Source organism: Cololabis saira, chromosome 2 (genome assembly GCF_033807715.1).
Source record: "Cololabis saira isolate AMF1-May2022 chromosome 2, fColSai1.1, whole genome shotgun sequence".
In the NCBI taxonomy this organism is placed as follows: domain Eukaryota; kingdom Metazoa; phylum Chordata; class Actinopteri; order Beloniformes; family Belonidae; genus Cololabis; species Cololabis saira.
The window spans coordinates 18,542,998-18,562,687 of record NC_084588.1 but is presented as its reverse complement, the minus strand read 5'-3'; the positions used below and the strand labels follow the sequence as shown (position 1 = coordinate 18,562,687).

The 19,690-nt window shown below is 40.3% G+C and overlaps 1 protein-coding gene across 1 annotated transcript in view; it reads left to right on the top strand.

Annotated features, from left to right (window-relative positions):
- Positions 1–19,690, top strand: part of myo9aa (myosin IXAa) — a 132,721-nt gene that overhangs the window by 56,230 nt on the left and 56,801 nt on the right. Inside the window, exons 3-4 of the mRNA XM_061739399.1 lie at positions 15,915–16,009; positions 16,103–16,165. Coding sequence (XP_061595383.1) covers positions 15,915–16,009; positions 16,103–16,165 — 158 coding nt within the window. The remainder of the gene's footprint in view (positions 1–15,914; positions 16,010–16,102; positions 16,166–19,690) is intronic.

The window sequence follows — 19,690 nt, the reverse complement described above, 5'->3', positions numbered from 1 at the left end:
CCACCATATGTCAATCAGAGTTAGCAGTGGTGACCTGCCCTTTAGCCAATCTCCATCGAAAGAGCTGCCGGGAAACATTCACAGCAGAATATGCCATTTCAGATGTTAAAGGGGACCTATTGTGGCATCTAATACCTATTTTAAACAGGCCTTGAATATCTTAAAAACAAGCTTTTGATTGTTTTTGCTAAATAAATTAGAAATTCAGCCTCTGAGCCATGTCTTTATCTTCCCATTCTCTAACCTCATTATCTATGCGTCATTCTGAGTGGGCGGGGCTATGATAATGAGGCTCTGTGCTGATTGGCTGCCTGAATGACGTGATACACCGCTACGGAAAAATGGCGGTTTTGGTTACGTAACGAAAGTGTGCAGAATCTGAACGGCTCATAAAAGCCACATCACACTGGGCAGCTGTACAGGCACTGCAGAATTTGGTTGCTTTCCTCCTTCTCTGAGTTGGCAGGCTGAGGGGAGACCACTTTATGTATGTTAAAGCAAGAAAAAACTTGTTTTTCATAACAGTTCTCCTTTAATTTGATGACAAAATCAAAAATGACTGCTGCATTTAGCCTACACAGGGTTGGTACAAACTGCTGGCTGCTTCGCTAAGTGCGGTAGCATGACGATTACGGATGAATAGGTTATTATGGCTAGCCATTGGCTGATCCAACTGTCACTCAATCATATTAGAAATACATTTATTGCTTTATATGAATTCTCCTAATGTGGTACAAAAATTGTACCTGGAGAATTTTCATGGAGTTGTCATGGCTGTAAAATCAAACTATTGAAACCAAAACCGTCTTTTGAACCAGGGTGTAAATATGTTTATTTCTGCCCTAAAGTTGGACATTTTAACATGGGAGTCAATGGAGATTGGCCTGCTTTTGGAGCGAGCCTGTAGCGGCCAGTTGGGGAACTGGAGAAAGTCTATTTTGCCGATGTTACATTAGGGTTTTTAAAGTAGGGAATGGCATTGTGTGCTCAGTTTTTGTTGTACATTTGCTTATACAAAGATTCCCAGTTCTTTTCCTAAATTAAATAAGTAAAAATAAGCTCCCTGCTGTTCGACAGTGGAAGCAGAGAGAGATTGCTTCTCTTGCTGCAGCAGGTTATTCAAGCAGATTGCTGGCACCGAGAAATCACATATTGACACACGCTTCTGGAGTGAGTGGGATTAGTGTTTGTTCTAAAAGATAGGCCTGTTTTCCTAATGGCTGAGCACATTTACTTAGCACTTGTCAAACACTTCCTGTGCAGGCCGGCAAATTGACTGGGATCACTCAGCCCTCTGTCATCATCAAAGCAGAGTGCTGACTGGAATGTCTCAAAATGTGCTACATTACATGCACACATTTTTGTTCCTCCAGGTTTATTTTACTCTGTGGCACTTGAGTTAATCCACATTTTAGAGAGAGTAGCAACAGCTTCACTGTGTGAGGCTGCACTAGTCTACTATGCAATTGTCCGTTTCAAGTAAAATAAAATACTTTTTTTCTTGAGACACTTATTGAGAAAGGAATACATTGCTTTGGATGTTCAAAAAGCAGGACTTGTTTGGAGTGCTCGGATATCCGGATGTTTATTAGTTAGGTGAGCATCTGACTTTGTACCACATTAGGAGAATTCATACAAAGCAATACGTTTATTTCTAATATGATTGATTGAGAGTCTGCTCAGCCAACACAGCTAGTTGTTATCACCTCTATATCTATAATTTTCATGCTACCAAGCTAATCAAAGTAATCAGCAGTTATTACTAACCCACTATCGGCTAAAGGCAGCAGAAATTTCTGATTTCTCCATCATATTTAGGTGTAAACGTCCGCCGGCAGATCTGCAGCTATTTTGGTTTGAGATCGGCTGAAGGAGCTCGTAGCCACAGCTAACTTTAAATGACATACGGTGGTGGTTTTAGTTTTGACTTCCCTGACAACATGATGACTTGATATTTCCCCTCTAATTTGCCGCATTTTATTGCAAACTATTTAAAAAAGAAAAAAAACCTCTTTAATTCCAAGTAGCCACAATATTATTTTTAGATTGCATAAATATTTTGTCCTCATCTTTCCCCCATCTTTGTTTTCTCCCATGCTCGAAATAATGAACAAAATGTACACATTTTTTCTGACTGCACCTTTTTTTTCCCTTTTATGTCTTTAAATTGCTTTGGCATTCCTCTAAGCACAGCAGTTGGATTTTAATCACTTTTACAATCTGTTAATGTAAACTGATTTAGTTTAGTTATCTGTAAGATTATGACCTATTTGCTGAATATTGAGTAAGTCCCGCTTTTTAAAAGTGTTTTTTGTCCCAAAACAGCCCTGGCCGGTCTGTTGAAAGAGGCTTTAGTGAGGCCACACCCACGTCTGCAGTGCTGCAGTGTGTTGGCAAACGTTCAACCTGAGATCTCTGACTCTGTGAGAGTGAAATCTGTGTGTGTGTGTGTGTGTGTGCGCGCGTGCGCGTGTGCGCGTGTGCGTGGATCAATACATGTGATGCTGGCCTGGCTGTCCAGTCAGCCTGTCTCGCAGTGTTCGCCAGCTCAGGTTATTTTCTGGTTCATTGTTTAGACGGGTTGTACTCATCACAGCTGGACATGATTTACGTAAAGAAACTGCACCTCTCTGCTGAACACTCTCCAAATCATAATGGTTTTGAATAATAGTTTTATTGCACTGTCTAGAACATGTTGGAACGTTGTAAAAAGACTCTCAGCGCAAATGCATTTTGTTGCCAAGAAGTCAGCTAATGGATTAGTTGAATTATCTTTTCAACTCTGGTTCTGATGAATTTCTCCTGAGATTCTTTACATGACTGCTGATCGTAGTGGGTTCAGTGGTCAGCGTGATATTTAACACAACAATCAGGTCTTGTTCCTTCGCATGTTGGTGGAGTGACTCAGCGGTGAACTTGTGGGCGGAGTGGAAGGAATGACAACATTTCATCAGACATCCAGTCACCCAACTCAGGCAGAAGAGCTGGCCTGTGTTCATACCGCTGCTCCATAGTTACATCTTTTAATCAGCCATTGATAAGTCCAACCATAAATCACATTCTTTTTTTTAGTTATGTTCACCTGTAAGGGTTCATATTTCTCTAAGTTTCCCCTTTTTACCACAGACCAGTTTTGGAAGTCCAACATTTAGATTAATCCCATCCTGGGATGACAGAGTACTATTGTTCACTTCTTGGGATAAAATCTTATACAATTATGTCCTCTGTAATTTTCTAACAATCTCACTGCAGTTAAAATATCTATTTAGTCTCGTTTCCACTTCCTTCAATGCGTTTATGGGACATTGACATTGTGTTAGCATTCGGTGCAAGCTGAAAGCACACCACAGATAACTCGGAGGATCCTGAAAAACAAGACTTCTGTCAGTTTTAAGACTATGTAGCTACATTTTACATGCTAAAAGGGTTGGTTTTTAGAAACTATAGAATACGTTTCTCTTCCACAGCAGGAAGACAATGACGTTTATTTAACCCTGACACCAGACAACGTGAGCCATATTTCAGAGGGATTGATGGAAGGCAACTGGGAATGATCATGTCTCGCACTTTAAATGAGTCAAATCGAGCTGCTTCTGCAGAAAACTGTCAAATCCAAAGATTGTGCAAATATGTGCTTTCATAGAAGTCGGGACTGACTTCTTTTCTTTGTTGCAATTTAATATTGATGACTGACCTGATGTAACGGAGATCTTCCACAGCAACATTCTCAGAAGCCGGTTGTTTCCTAAAGTGGACATCAGACACTGCAGAACAAATTGTAATTACTTTATAATGGTAAATAAAACTATTGTGTCTTTCTTAAACAAGATTACGTTGTCTGAAGTGTTTTCTGATTTCTTCAAGCTTTCTGTGAAAGCGGAGATACTTCATGAACAACTCCTGTTCAGGTCAGGGAAAGATTTGTTAAAAGAAATGCAGTTAAAAGTGGAAAATGTTACTATTGCATCCTTATAAAAAAGGATATTACTGAGACAAAGACAGCACAAACTGCACGTTCCTTGGTGCGTTTTGACAAACTTTTGCTGGTGACATCTTCACACAGCCAGACGTTGTTCTGTTCATGAACAACTCGCACAGCCCTTTCAGTCATGGTTGAATCTGACCAATCAAGACCATTTCAAATCACAACACTTAGATACATTTAAAATAACACATAAAACCATACCATGTCAACTTTAGGTTTTTGGAGACTTTGGAGCACATCCTGGTGCTTCTTTAACCATTTAAAACCATACTTTTTTCTCCCACCCTTGATGCCCCTAATAAAATTATTTAAAATACTTAATTTGAAGTAATGTTTTGAGTCTGAAAAACACAATATGCATTTAACCAGTTTCACTGGTGCTTATCTAAGTATTTAAGAAAACAGGACACTATTATGAATAGGTAATGTGACATCACAGGAACAGTACTGTTTATACTTGCAATGATGTTCTCCATATTTTAATGGTCAAAATGAACATTGGGAAATTGTTCTTTTTCCCTTTTTGTTTACAAAATTGTCTGTGGGCTTCAAACTGATATGATCTGAGCATGTTTAAATATTAACTAAGCATATAAATGGAAAATAACAGCTATCTTTCCAGTGTACCTTAAAGACGCAGTAAAGCTGGAGGTTCCACCTTCTCTGCACGTAGAAGGAAACATCTTCAACCTCAAACAAGCTCCAAAGTTCCTTGGGTTCCTTAGATCTCTCTTTTTTTCTCATCTACTTCTTCTGCCTCTCTGCTCCCTCATATTTTATCCCTTTTTGTGCCTCTCATTTAGCTCATCTCATTACTGTGAGAAAACACTGCACCATTGTTTATCCGCGAGTGTCCCTGTGAAGTTGGTGCTGAAACCTGAAGCTCTCAGGTCCTGTTTGCTCTGCCGCTCTTTGGGCCTCTTTAGGTTGGAGGAAATTAGTTCCTGTGGATTTTTTCTTTCTACATTAACCCTCTTCTCCTAGAAAACCGAAAAAAGAACCCAGACGGAAAACAAATCAAACAAATTGAACTTTCTAAACTAAGACGGAGTCAAAAGTTCAATTAAGTCTTTTCGTTTGAAGCGGTCACCTGGTGGAGGGAGCAAGAATAATGACCCGACTGAAGAACAGAACGGACTCTGTTTAGATTGAGAAGTCACACTGCATCAAAGGCATCTTGACAGTGTTTGTAAAATAAACCCTGTAAGGCAGGACTCACACACATCCGTTACGCGGTTTAACTCCGTCAGCTCTTTCACTGCTGAGATGTCCTACGTTTATGAATTGAACCGTGGGTCCATTGTTTTGCTTTGAAAGGTTGTGGTGGAAATATAAGAACAGTTGAGCTTTGCAAAGTACAATTTGGGCGTTAGCCAATATGATCACCCGACTGATGGTGTCTCTGGCCTTGTAATTGTTGCTACAATCCCAAATATCTGGCAACAAGCTTTAGCACTCTGTGTGAATCTTGGGTAAGGTGGAGAAACAAAAGCGGCCTCCACTGTAAACATTACTGGATGCACAGCTGAATGTGAGTCATCTAGTTATGCTGGAAAAGAATGTGGTCCACCTTCTTTTTGTAAGATAATAAAAGCTCACACCTGCCTTGTAAAGTGGACTTTTTTTTTGGGGGGGGGGGTCTTTATTTGTGTTTTCCAAGTGACTGCTAACTCGAAATACCCCCAATAACACAACTTTGTCACTTTACTCAGAGCTGACCTGGCCTGAAAATATGTAATTCAGTGAGCCATTCAGTCTTATGGTTCTGTGACATCATGGAGCCAGACCATCTTTTATCTCCAGCCAACGTCACATCATGCTGCATTCACTGTAAGTCAGGTCTAGGAAGCACAAAAAGCTCTCATCGAGCACATCCCGTGGAAGAGTGTGGTGGAGTCGAGTATTGTTTAACTCCTCCAGAAACCAGCCGTGATGAACGGAGCTGTAAAGACATGGTTGAGAAGGGAGCAGTCGTACCACGTCTCAGTTAACAGGACATGGGGCCTTATTTATAAGCTTGCGTGCGCACAAAACAGGGCTTGAAAGATGCGCACGCCACTTTCTACGCAAAGGTTGGGATTTAAAAAAAAAAAAACTAACGGGAAAATGTGCGTATCTTTACGCAAACTTTGATCCTAGCGCACAAACATTTTGAAGATATGGGGAACTGGCGACTCAGACGGTGAGGTGGTGAAATGAAGCCAGATTCATGTCATACTTTTAATGTCATCACATATCAGACTTGTAATATAATAGCGCTGATCGTGTCCCTCTGTGTTTGAAGCACAGCATCAGCGCTTGGATCTCTGGTGCTGCTGGTGCTGCAGCCGCGGTGCAGGACACGCCGGGCCGGTGTCGCGGCAAAAAGTGATTGCCTGCCAGAATCTGATTTCTCCCATGAAAATGGGTCTTTTTACCTGCCAAAAATTGATTGAAGGCCAAATACAGTTGATGAAAGGTTGTTTCTGCCTAAACATGATTTGATCTCATTCTTGAGCTTCATAATCTGAAAGATCTGAAAGATCTGTCCGTGGCACTCACAGCGTTTACAGCAGCAACGACGTGCTGCCACTCACTCGCTTTATTTTTGTTAGTGATGCCACTACTGTGACCATCAAATAATGTAATTTTCCTGGCCTCCACCTCATCCACAACATTTTGATCTCAGTCTCCGTGAAATTTAGTGGCACGGTTGCCTGGCTCGACACGTCTCATTCATCCTGACACGCAGCAGAAACAGGCTGCAGGAAGCCGCAGCGCATGCTCAGCAGGCTCATTCATATGCAAATACAGTCATGAACTACTTTGCATTGCCCATTTATGGTATAAAGTGGGCGTGTAGAGGGCGGGATATGTGGCAAATTCACGTGCGCAACCTTCCAGCTGGACTGTGATTTATAAAGCGAACATTGCGTGCAAGTGTTCGTGCACACGGTTTTATAAATCAGGATTTTTTTGTGCGCACGCCATTTTCGGCTTTTGAGCGCACGTACACTTTTAGTATGAATCCTACACACTCTTTTATAAATGAGGCCCCAGGTCCTGTTTGTAAATGAGAATTTGTTTTTAAAACTTTTACCTGGGAAAATAAAGTTGGAATGAAATAAATAAAACAGTGTTTACTTAAATTGAAAATTCTTGAAAATTTTAAGATTTTGTGATTATTACTCTTCTGAATTTGCATGTAGAATATGCAGAGAGACGTCTGAATGTTTAAAAATGGAGAGAACTGAATACATCAAGTCCTGTCATTGTGTATAAGATGTTATCTAACGTGTTCGTCTCCTCTCTGTCTGTGTTTGTCAGTTCTCTGTGCAGGAACTATGTCAGTATGTGGTTTGAAATATATGAAATTGTGTCTTGACCAATAATATCTGTGCATTGGTGTGTTACGTCAGCTTGTGTCAGTGATTTTGAGAGTACGTTTGAAAGGGTAGAATGAGTAAAAAGACGGACAAAGCTGGGATCAGGTGCCAGGACGAGGCTGTCAAAGTTGACTGATCTCAATTGTGGGTTTGTTGACTGCAATCACTTACTCCAGATAAGGAAGGACCGGGCAGCTAATTGTGCTGACCCTCTGCTCAAGAAAACCACAAGAATAAACATCCTGCCAACCGTAAAGGGAGAGAGCAGTTGTTCATGCAGTGAGCAGCTTTTTCTCCAGGTTTTTGTCAAATTGGAAGAAAGCTGAGCCAAACTGGATCATGATGTGGTCTCTTCACCCTTCTTGTATCAGTGTGCCGTAAAGGTCCAATTCTGTGAAAGCTAAACATTGGTCGTGTTTCCTGGGAGATACTGGGTGGTTGATGGCCACAGCTCCTAGTTTTGATTCCACCTTCTTCCTCCAGTTTTCTGTTGTTACTACTACAGTCTAGTTTAGTCATTTCAGCCAGGTCATGGAGATAAACATGATGTGGCTGGGTTTACTTTAATCCCCCCTCAGTCTTATGACTTTTAAAAAGTTAAATTCAAGTTTCCTGGGTAACCGGATGTAGACATAGCTAGTTTGTTAAAGCAGAAGGTCCTGTTGTATTGCATTCAGGTAAAAAACACATATTTATATATATTGTTATTTTGTCTGGAGTGGCAGTAATTTGCTTTGTGATTAAAATGTTTTGTTGTTTCTCGTTTTATGAGTTATTTGCAAAGCCGTGTTCTAAAACAAACAAAAAATGAGGCTCGTCTCTGTATTCTTAGACAAAGCACTGCTAATTAGCATTGCACTGTCTCAAACAACAACTACTGCAGACGTTAACATCTTCTCCTTTAGGCTAAAGGCTCAGTTTATTTTGGTTTAAGACTGTCTATACATTCCAGATATTATCATTAAATACATTCAGATATGCATATCCTGAAGTATTTGCTTTTTTGTTTAGTGTTTTTGTTGCTCCTCTGCCCGCACAATTTCCTGGACAATATAGTCTCACTTTTCAAACAAAGTAAAGTGGTTTAGAGCTTCTTACATGTCCCCGGGAAGAAAAAAAACAACAAAAAACGGTCTTCTTCGAGGACATGCACCCACAAGTCTGCGACGTATGGGACAACACAGGAAATTAATTTGTTAATTTAGAGTTGGAGTAAAGGTTTTCCTACTCATCTCTCTGAGGGAGGTTTTGATTTAGGAATGCAGCTATTTTCCACTCATCAACTCTAAATCAGAGAGGTTTATGTTATATGAGAGCCGTCTCTGATAGCTGAGGAGTGCAAGAGATCCATGATTATTTTTCTATTAGGCCTGGCTTTCATCTCCCTCGCTGTGACTGATGTTTACTTCCTTTTTACTAACACAGGAGGCCTTTCTGATTGAGCCTCATACTTTAGTCGAGCTTTGCAGCGATCAGGCAGTCACTGCATTTATTATTGGGTTTTCTCTGGTTTTTTTCCTTCATGTTTTCATTCTCTCACGCTTTGCCTTTATTATATTCCAGATTATTCTTACTTTGTCTTTCTCATTGTTGGTAAAGCATTTGCTTTTTAGTTGCGTTGGATGTGAATATTAATATGACCTTCATATCTGTGATTTACCGGTGTATTGCTGGGCTCTGGGCCATCGTGCTAAGCTAAAACAAACAGAGTTGGCTGTTACCTCAAAATATATTCTGATTATCTGTTTTTATAAGATGAAAATTATCAGGCAATCGGTGACCTTATTTTATTAAATTTTTAACTGGAATGTGAACTTGTGTGACTGAACTGATTCCAGGCGTTTTTATCTGTTTTTTATTATGTTTTCACCTTTATTCTCTAATTTCTAATTGGCCAATCATGATATAAATAATGGCACGTTGTAACATTGCTATATAAACAGAGAGCGCCTGTATAAACTGATATGAGTGCAGCATCAACAAGATTTGAAGCTGAAGTTCAAACTCCAAACAAACAACATCAGAGGTTTTTGGCAGTTAAGTGGAGCTGGAGTTGTTCAACCTGCGGGCCTGACGTCGTCCCGGGGCTGTCAGGTTTGCCCTCAGCTGTGTTTGAGGAAGAGCAACGGGGAGATTTCATAGAGATATGTTTGTGGCAGAAGTGCAGTTTATTTACATTTTTTCTTTCTTTTGAAACCAAGCATAAAACTGGAGTTCCTGTTTTTAAATGTTGAATCCCTTTTCTTCAGTTCCGGTCAATTCATTGCATCGCTTCAATTCACAAAATAAACCATCTTAAGACTCTTAAGGCAGAAGTGAACCGGTTCATTGCGGTCCAGTTCCGTACCGTCCAGTTCAGTGCGGTTACAATTCAATTATATTTCAAGGAAATCCAATTTTGTGTCATGTGGTGGTTAGAAACAATTTTGCAAGAGAGAATGCTTCCTGCTCCTCGAAATCCCAACTGTTTAGAGATTTTGATGTCATTTAAAAAAAAAAAATCAATTTTAGGAAGAAAATTTCAATGTCATGCTTAGTTCAGATTTGGATCAAACATTTTGAAAACTGAATATCCACCTAACATACGAATATCTGAGTGTTCCGGTTCAGCCTAATTTTTCCTGACATGACTGACAGGAAACTGTGTGAGCTCGACGATACTTCCTTAAAGTAAAGTTGCTGTAGAGTAGTGGAAATGGGGTGTGCTAGGCAGAGTTATTATAGTTCACGAAAACGAACGAAATAACGAAAACTAAAATTGAAAAAACTATTTCGTTAACTGAACTAAATAAAAACGAAAATTAAAAGACAAAAACGATAACTAACTGAAACTATATTGTGTGTTTAGAAAACTAACTAAAACGAACTGAAATTATAGATATAATTTCCTCCGTTTTCGTCCCTGTCAATATAAGCCTCTTGTTATGATCAATTTATTCTGCTCTGGCCGTTTATCTCCAACTGGCAGCTACGGCACCTGAATGCCTCACGGTCCGTGACGTCAAAACTAAAACTAAAACTAATAAAAACTAAACTAAAACTAAGCATTTTTGAAAATATAAAAACTAGCAAACCCACACTAAAAACGAATTAAAACTAACTGAATTGAAGGAGAAAAAGTCAAAACGAAATAAAACTAAACTAAAATGAAAAATTCAAAACTATTATAACCCTGGTGGAAGGTGATTACATCCTAGTTACTGTACTTTGTGCTCAGAATGGAAAAAAAAGTAGATTTTCATATGTTTGTTGCACTTGTTGCTAGCAGAGGAAACAAACGCTTCTGAATTGTTTTCAAAAGGCTGTGACCTAAACCTGTACACATCCCGCCTCAAACACATTTCTGAGAGCTGTTTTGACAGGAGCAGCCGCTGCCAGAACCCACATCCCACTGTGCTCCCACTTCAGCTGGGACTCGTGAGCGCAACTCCCCCCTGCGATTAAACAACCACAGCCACCACAGTCCGGCCCGGGCCCCGCTGGGCCTCAGGTGTGAGATCACACGGGGGGCACGGTTGTGAATTAGCCCCAGGAGAATGTTATCTGCCCACACACGCAGTGAAATAGCCGCCGCGCACGCCGGGCCGAGCCGGGCCGCTCCTTTTACTCTGCTGTTGACATCCTGTCCGCATACTGTGGTGGATGAGTCAGCGTGGTAGTGGGCTCCAGAGGATGTGAATCGGCACAGGTCAAATGAGCAATACTTCATTGAGTCACACAGAGCCAATTTGTCGGAGTAATTTTCACCGCCGCTACTGCAGGACAGGAAATGTTGAGAGTTGGGCGACTTGCTCCAGAAAGCTGTTTTTATCTTATAGGCCATTTGTTCGAGGCCATTCGGTGCTCAAACAAGGCAGTTCTCTGTGCAGCTCACATGACCTCAAAAGACAACGCAGCATGGAAATCCATTTGTGTGCCCCAAGCTATTTATGACTTGCTAAAACATAATCCCTTTTGTACGTAAAATCAAACAGCCTTTATGTCTGCTTCATCTGAGCGCCTCTCTCCTCTTTTTTTTTTTTCTCCAGAAGCTAATGAAGTCATCCTCACATGATTAAAGGCCATGTGATAAATTGTGTTTAAAAACACACTACTCACTCCAGACAGGCCTTAAATGACTTTGAATAGCTGTGCCTGAAGTGTTGACTGAAATCTAATTAATAAAAAGAAAGAAGCATCCTCCTTTTATTAGCGCTTTCCTGTTGATGATAGCGCCCCAGTGTCATCTTGAGCTTTTGACAAAATAGAAGCACTATTTTTAATGCTGACTTTATATGCGTTACTAATATTGGGATGGAGATTCAATGAGCTGTGTCGGCTTCTCTGAAATAAGCAGTTTACATGAACATATTTATATAATACACATTATAACTACACAGTTCTAACAGCATACTTTTATAGTACTTTTTATAGTTCTTAAGAAGTGGGATAAGCAGTTCGTAATGTTCGAAATGACCATATAAATAATGGACAAATCTTGTCTCTGGAGGTTAGATTAGTAAAAGTCCAATAATGTAACTTCTTTGCTCAAGTTTGGATGTTCAGTTTTATATCAGGTTGCTAAATAATTTAATTTAGAAAATGGCAGAGCTGTAGAACATGTTGGATTTAAAAAAGAGAGCACTGAAAGCCGCTGACTTAGAGAGCACTTAATTTTAAATTGGAAACCAAGTGCTGGATCATAATTGGAACAGTTGCTGCTTTTGGATCAACAAGTGTTACTGTCGCTTCCTGAGGCAAAACCAGAGTTAATTTCAAAGTTACACAAGCGTGTAGTTGGGAAGGTTTTCTCACAGCGAAACCGAGCAGCGTACGGATACATGAAAGCTTAGTTTATGAACATACGACAACTTCCAAGTGGTGGCTTCTCGGTCTCTGCTCCTCTGGACGACTCTGACAGAGTTTTTATTGGGAAACCCTACACCCAGAACACACTGGCACCGTCTCAAGTCTGGCACTGGGTCGCCATTGGCCCGTCTGTGGTCTGAAGCCAAGAATAATGTAGTTGACCCACTGGAGTAGCTGAAGTCACGCGAGTCATGTCTGTACAAACAGTGTTGGTGCTGGTGTCCGTCTGGCTCTTCAGCACTTGAAACGGGAGGAGGACGAGGTTTGCATTGGCATTGTTGTGGCACATTTGTGCTTGAGATCAGAACTGGTCTTGTTACGGCTCTGTGTTCAGGTCCGTTTGGGGAATCTGGGGATCAAACCTTTTGTAATAGATCCGCTGCTATTAGAGCCGTTAAAGGGCGGACAGTTTCCATTCAATTTCCATAAACCTTCTAGAAACGTCCATAAATTTATAGAACTTCTAAGTGCAGCCAAGGAGAGGAGGGCGTGCAGTCCTCGGGATTTATGATTTTTTTCCTTTTAAGATGATGAGTGTGAAATGGCAGCAGCTCCAAAACTGAGACTGCGGCTCTCAGTTTGAAAAAGGGTGGAATCCCGTCCTCGGGTTTGAAATGAGGAGCTGCCAACGGAGGAGGAGTTGAAGTGTCGCTGGGTTGTTTGATCGCTTGTTTATGGTGCGATGAAGTCACGTCAAGGATTACCATGGTGCCGCTGCGTGAACCCCCGGCTAGAGATGGCGGTGAGAAGGTCTGCCATTCAGGGGGCAATGGGAGTAATGTCACATCTCCTCCACGTTGAGAGGAGCCAGTTGGTCAGCACCCACATGATGCCTCGGTATTATCCCAGATAGGGCTGGGCGATATGGACCAAAAGTCATATCTCGATATTTTCTAGCTGAATGGCGATACTCGTTATATATCTCAATATTTTTTCTGTGCCATAATTGGGGTTTCCCCCAAAGCATTATAGCATAGCATCTCTGTTAGCATCTCTGTTAGCTTCATTTTTTCTGAGGCAAACCCTTAAAAAAACAGTCAGTTTTAATACAAAGCCTCGTGCCAAATGTCACACAGGTTCCTTTATTAACAGAGGTCTGCACAATATCAAAATGTATAAAACAAATGAAATAAAAATAAACTGCCTGCATATATAGAATAAAAATGCTTCTTGAATAAAATAAAACAAATATCCCTTTCCTGCATAACAATTAAATTAAAATACACTGTGCAATTAATACAGTGTAGACAGTAACAGGCAGACTTTTCCACTGAGGTTGACAGTTGTGCAAATAACAAAACATTTGTGCAAATCTCAAATAAAACATTCAAGTCAATTTGTCACAAAATAAGCTATATCAAAATCATTAAAAAAAAATGTATTTTTTTTTTTTTTAAATCTATATAAACGATATTGGCTCGTACCATATCGTGTTTGAAAATATATCGATATATATTAAAATCTCGATATATCGCCCAGCCCTAATCCCAGAGGACCAAGAGGAGCTGGTCAGCAGAGGTCTGGCCATCTTCTGAGGCCTTTGCCATCTGGATGGGAACTTGGATAAGTGGACATTTAGTGGATGGAAGGAAAAATGGGGAATTGTGGAAATATTTTAAATTTTAGAGTTAGCTGTAGTCGAATTTCAACTGAATTTGCTTTAAATGTGTGTTGTTCTGAATGTAAATTGCACACTAACATGTAGTTTGACAAGTTTCCAGTCTTCAGTCTCATCAATTCCCATCAAAATATCCAACTTCAGCAATTCCTGGAATCATTAAGCCTTTTGTTTTTAAATCGCTTCTCTGTTGTTCTTCAGCAGAAGTTCTTCTTTATCCGAGACAGTAAGACTGAAAATATCATCTTACTTCCCAGAAACTGAAATGTGACATTTCTGAGAAACTGATTATACGTGTTCATGTTCCTGATATGAAGCTCCGGCCCTCCAGAGATTAGCTTTGGATATCTCTGATCCCGTCAGAGGATTTAGGTTTTATTGCCACTGACGTGGAGCTAGCCAAGTTTAGAAGGAATACAAACCGTCCGCTATAAAAGTGTCTTTTTAAACTATGCATTTCTTTTATACGTAGCAGGTGGATGAACACGGGGTTCTCGAACATAAATCAAGTTTCAGTGTTTTACTTTTTCCACATCCTGCTTCCTGCTGGCCCCATACAAAATGTTGAATGTTAACAAAACGTTACTGACAGGACCGGTATCTAAGGTCTCCGCTCCGAGAGCCGCCTGAGCGCTCCGGTGCCTGGTTTGTATTGGCTGTCTATCGAGGAAGTTCCTAGCATGTAGTGAGGGATGTTGACTGATGTTGGTTTGTCCTCGTCTGACCTGCACTTCCTGAGCGAGGCAGGTTAGCCGGTTCAGACGCAGACGGAGCTGTGAGCAGAACGCCAGCTCCTCCTGGAATATCAGATGCATCAGGCGTCACATTTGGAAACCCACATTCTTGGATGTGCAACGATATCATCGCTGTTTTGAACTTATGTGCTCCGTCTTTGTCCAGACAGCAGAGCTAAAAAATGGTTTTCCCCTGTGTCTGCCTGTTTCAGTGATTTGTTCGGCCTCGTGAGTCATGATTTAAGGCCAACTTTATGGCTTAGCTTTATATATATATATATATATATATATATATATATATATATATATAGATAGATGTGTGTGTGTGTGTATGTGTATAATATATATCTTTTTAAATATGCTCTGCTGTGCCAAGTGTATAAAGGCTTCGGTCCTCGTGCTCCGTGATTCCCAAGCATTTTCATGATACGATGCCCACAGACCTTTAAGTGTAAACATGCTTTTGGCCAAGAGCGCTGTCCTGATAATCGGAGATCGTTCGGTTTCTGTTGAACATTTGTCCATGTATTCTTGCAAAAAGCTTTAATTATCAAAAGGTGTTTTGAGATGCAAACAAAATCAAAGTACACGCACTGAGAGGAAACTCTGAAATGTGAAGCTTTTCTTTTAAAAAGGGAACAGCCCATGTGATACCGTTTCTTCTTTTTGCAGCAACTATATGACAGAAATAAGTGAAATCGGGGCATTCCAGTGAGTTTGCATCAGCTGTCGACCAGTTTTTATTGCGTGTTGGTAAGCAGCATTGTGAAGGGTGGGGTCAGGGAGGGGTGTTGTCCTTTTTCACAGACGCAGGGTTTGGGACGGCTCTAAGTGCTTCACAGAGGAATTTGTTTACTTGTGGTGGAGCTACAAATAACTGCAGGGTTTATATAGGAAAAAAAAAAAAGATACTTCCCCTCCAGGCAGCCATACAACATAAACAAAGTTGTGAGGGGAAATACTGGCCCATCTTATTAAAGCCCAACCACTACACATGTTCCACACGGCCACATGGATCCCATTACTCATTGAAGAACCTTTTTTTTTTTCCATTAGGCCTGCTGGTATTGGCTCTCTCATCCTCACTCAGGCAATTAGTCTGACTCCCACTTTAATAGATCCTTAAAGCATGTCGTTAGTCGGCCTCAGGCTGACGCTGTTTGAAAGTATGTGAGAGGAAAAAACCATCGGGGCTGGCAGTGTTTTAGACACCATGTTGGGGATGAGGCCGGAGAGTGTCTATGTATTGACCCACGGGCAGATTATCCGCACCTGTAAGGCAGAACGTGACCTCGAATGTCTGGCACCTACTCGTGTGTGAGATATGTAACACAAATCACAGCATCTCCCTCTTTCACCCACAGGCATTTGGGAACGCAAAGACGGCACATAACAACAACTCCAGTCGTTTTGGCAAGTTTATTCAGGTGAACTACCAGGAGAGTGGCACTGTGAGAGGGTAAGGAGGCACAGACAATACTCATTTATCTCCTAAAACAAATCATTTTTACATTGTTCTGAAAACTGTTTTTTGTTTTTGTTTTCTTTACAGCGCTTATGTGGAGAAGTATCTCCTGGAGAAGTCGAGGTTGGTCTATCAAGAGCACAATGAGCGGTGAGTACCTCTCAGACAGAGTAAACACAACATTTATTGAGCAGGAATTGTTGTGATCTGCATGTAACGCTGACATTTGGACCAATCTACACGCAAGTTTTCATAGTGGGCCGCATGTGTTTGACATATTCTTCTTCTGCATGCACATTTTACGTGAACGTGAAGCCGACACAGATGCTTTTGATCGCCGTCCTGTGCAGGTTTGATTAAAAACAGTGGAAGAAGCCTTCACCCACCCCAGATCATGACTTTAGTGATCAGCTGACATTAATTTAGGCCTACTACCAAATCCAGGTTTCTATTTTGGTTGAACACTTAGAATGAGATAACGCCTTGAGCATACAATTGTTTTTTTCTTTGTGGCTGAAATAAATACCAACCTTTACATGCTAAATACTTATTTGTTATATGAATATGCTAGATTTGAAAAAAGTTTTTAATAATCCATTTTAACATATTCCAATGCATTTGGGACACTGTAAAACATGAATAAAAACTGAATGCACTGATGTGGTAATTTCATAAACTTCATGGCAAATATAACATTAAAAAAAGGGTTTTCTATGTTGCATTATAAAAAAAATTTAGAATTTTAATGATAAATATTAGCTCAGTTTGAATTTGACCCCAGCAATATGTAAAGAGAAGTTGGGAAATGACCAGCAAATGTCTTTAAAAGTAAGTAGTTCTCAAGAGAAACACGTGGAGGGAAAATGTCTCAGAGAAGCAGATTCTTTCTGAAGCAAATGTAGATGTTCTGTGAAGAACAGTCTACAAATTGTGAAACAATTTTAGTGTAAATCGACTTGGTATAATGCATGAGCCCCTTGGTTCAGGAGCACTTCTTGAAACAACTTAAAGCGCCATCATGTAAACAAGAGGACGTACGTGAGCGTGATCCAGAATTGCCCCGTCTTCCCCGGTCCAAGCTTATTTACAGTATAATGCAGTGCAGGAAATTGGAGAATCATCCTGCATCGAACAAATCAAAATTTGTAGATTATTTTGAAAACCATTAACTCTGTATGTCTGTATGTTTATGTTTATTGGATGTATCCCCATTAGCTGTCGCCTTGGCGCCCACTAATCTTCCTGGGGTCCATAAAGTTTATAAAATATATGTATAAGCTGCATACAGGTCTTACGGCAGGGAGGGCATGGCAACAATCAGCAAGGCGATGCTAAACTTCGCTCTGCATCCACGGCAAAACTATGGCTTCAAAGTAGAACAGTCTGTCCGGACTTAGTCCAGACCTTTGACCAAATTAAAATGCTTGGTGCATCATAAAATGAAAAACACAATAAAGAAAATCCAGGACTTTGAAGCTTTATCGAATCCTACATCTAACAATAATGGGACGGCCCTGCTCTCTTAAAACTTCAGTACCCACCTCCTCTGTTCCCAGATGTACAGTAAAGCTTACATGTCTTTGAAGGCCCTCTTTTTGTGCTTGATGATTTACTTTGGACCAACACGAGCTGCTCCCAGATGATGTAATACTCAGGGATTGAACGCTGCCTTGCAAAAAAAAAAAGTAATGCATTTTGGTGAACTACACTTGGCTTTGATTACAGCACACATTTGCTGTAGCATCGTTTCAATAATATTACGCAATGCAATAAAAATTTTATTTCCCTCCAGAGTTGCATTTATTTTTATTTGGTCCTCTATTGATGATGGAACCTCGCAGTCAATCCTGGCCAATCCTGGCATTGTTGTCTTGGAATGTATCCGTGATAGTAGGAAAGAAAAAAACCTGTTTGAGTTGAGACTTTTTCATTTAGTATGTCACGGTCATTCACTGACCTCATTTTGGTCACATAATTAAAAAAGAAAATCAAACTTTATAAAACGTCAAAGGGAAATGAATGTAACAGGCTTAACTTGGATGTGAGAAATGAAGCTACACCGTATCAGGACCTGCTCCGACAGGCTTGTACAGTAGACACAAGGCATGATGAGTGCGTTATTTCATCCACTGCTTTTCACGAGTGATGCCCCCACCCGTCTGCAAAAATAATGGATAAATCTGGACTCATCAGACCTCATGACCTCCTTCCGTTGCTTTAGAGTCCAATCTTTATGCTCCCATGCAAATTGAAGCCTTTTATTGATTAGCCTCATTGTAAAGTGGTTTTAAGCCTTCACAGCTGTTTAGTGCCAAAACGTTGAGTTCTCTCCCCACTTTGTGTGGAAATGCTCTTAGCGCCACCATTACGTGTCATGGGGAGTTTTGCTGTCAAATTTGTTTGGGTTATATGTCATGAAACATTTATGTGATCTATGATCAGTCAAAATGTTTTGTGCGATTATGGTTGTTTACAAAATGAGTAACTACTCAAAGAATCAGTCAGGGTTAAATAACTTGGTTCCCACTGTAACGTATTGCAGCGCCGGGAGGTGTGTTGCAGCAAAACAGCACACAATCACAGTCTTTAAGAGACTGAGTGCTGAACTTATCTGCCTGCAGTCCACGCCTGTACCATATTAAAACCATTTGCTGAAAAAATGAAAAAATGCATCAAAGACAGCGCTGATCTTTTTTGAGAACCTGAACTTATGTATTGAGCAACAATGGGCAAAGCTGAGCCTACGTTCCCAGACTGGTATTAATAAAAGTTTATGCGATGCAGCACACTAGCAAACCACGCCCCCTACTCCTATTTTTATTGAATGTGCTTATAGCGTAAAATTCAAAATGAGGACAGTAAAAATGAACGCTGGCCAAAAACTGAGTCACTACAAGAAGTATGCAAGTCAGGGTATTTGTGCTGAAGGTTAATATGGTAACTGATGATGTGGTAAACACGTTTTCTAGTCTGGTTCTGCCAGAGGTTTCTCCTGTTAAAGACAAGTTTTTCCTTTTCACAGTCGCTTGGTGCTTCCTCGGGATGGGGGGTTGTATTGAAGACAGGTTTTGATGCAATCTGTGGGTTTCCCAGGCAAAGCAATTGTTATTCATAGTATTTTATTGGTCTTGTATTAATTGGACTCATTCGGAATGAGTTGAACATTATTGTTGAAGACTTGAAGTGCCTTGAGATGACATGTCTCATGAACTGGGCCGATATAAATAAAGCTGAATCTTTTGCTAAGCACTGAATAGGATTGGTAACTCCTACAGGTTTGCTGTTAGCCTGTTCATGCTAAAGGTTAATATTCCATCTGATGGTAAATTTATGGTAAATTTTCACTGGTTCTTAAAATAAATCTATTATTACTTGCACAGCACTCTGACAAAGACAGCTTTGTGAGTGTAATTTTATTTATTTATATTTTGGGACTTATGATTGCAAGTGACTAATAAAAATTCAAAAGACATTTAAAAAAAAAATCTTATTGTGCTATAGAGGGTGTACATTGACGTCACTTTCCCACTTACTCAGTGGCAAAAATGGCTGCAACTAGTTGGGGAAACTGTGGAGAAGACAGGATAATTTAAGCCGATTATCGGCTTAAATTAAAGGCAGTTGGACTTGATAGTGACACGTACAGTTAACCCAAGAACCCAAGGTCCATGGACA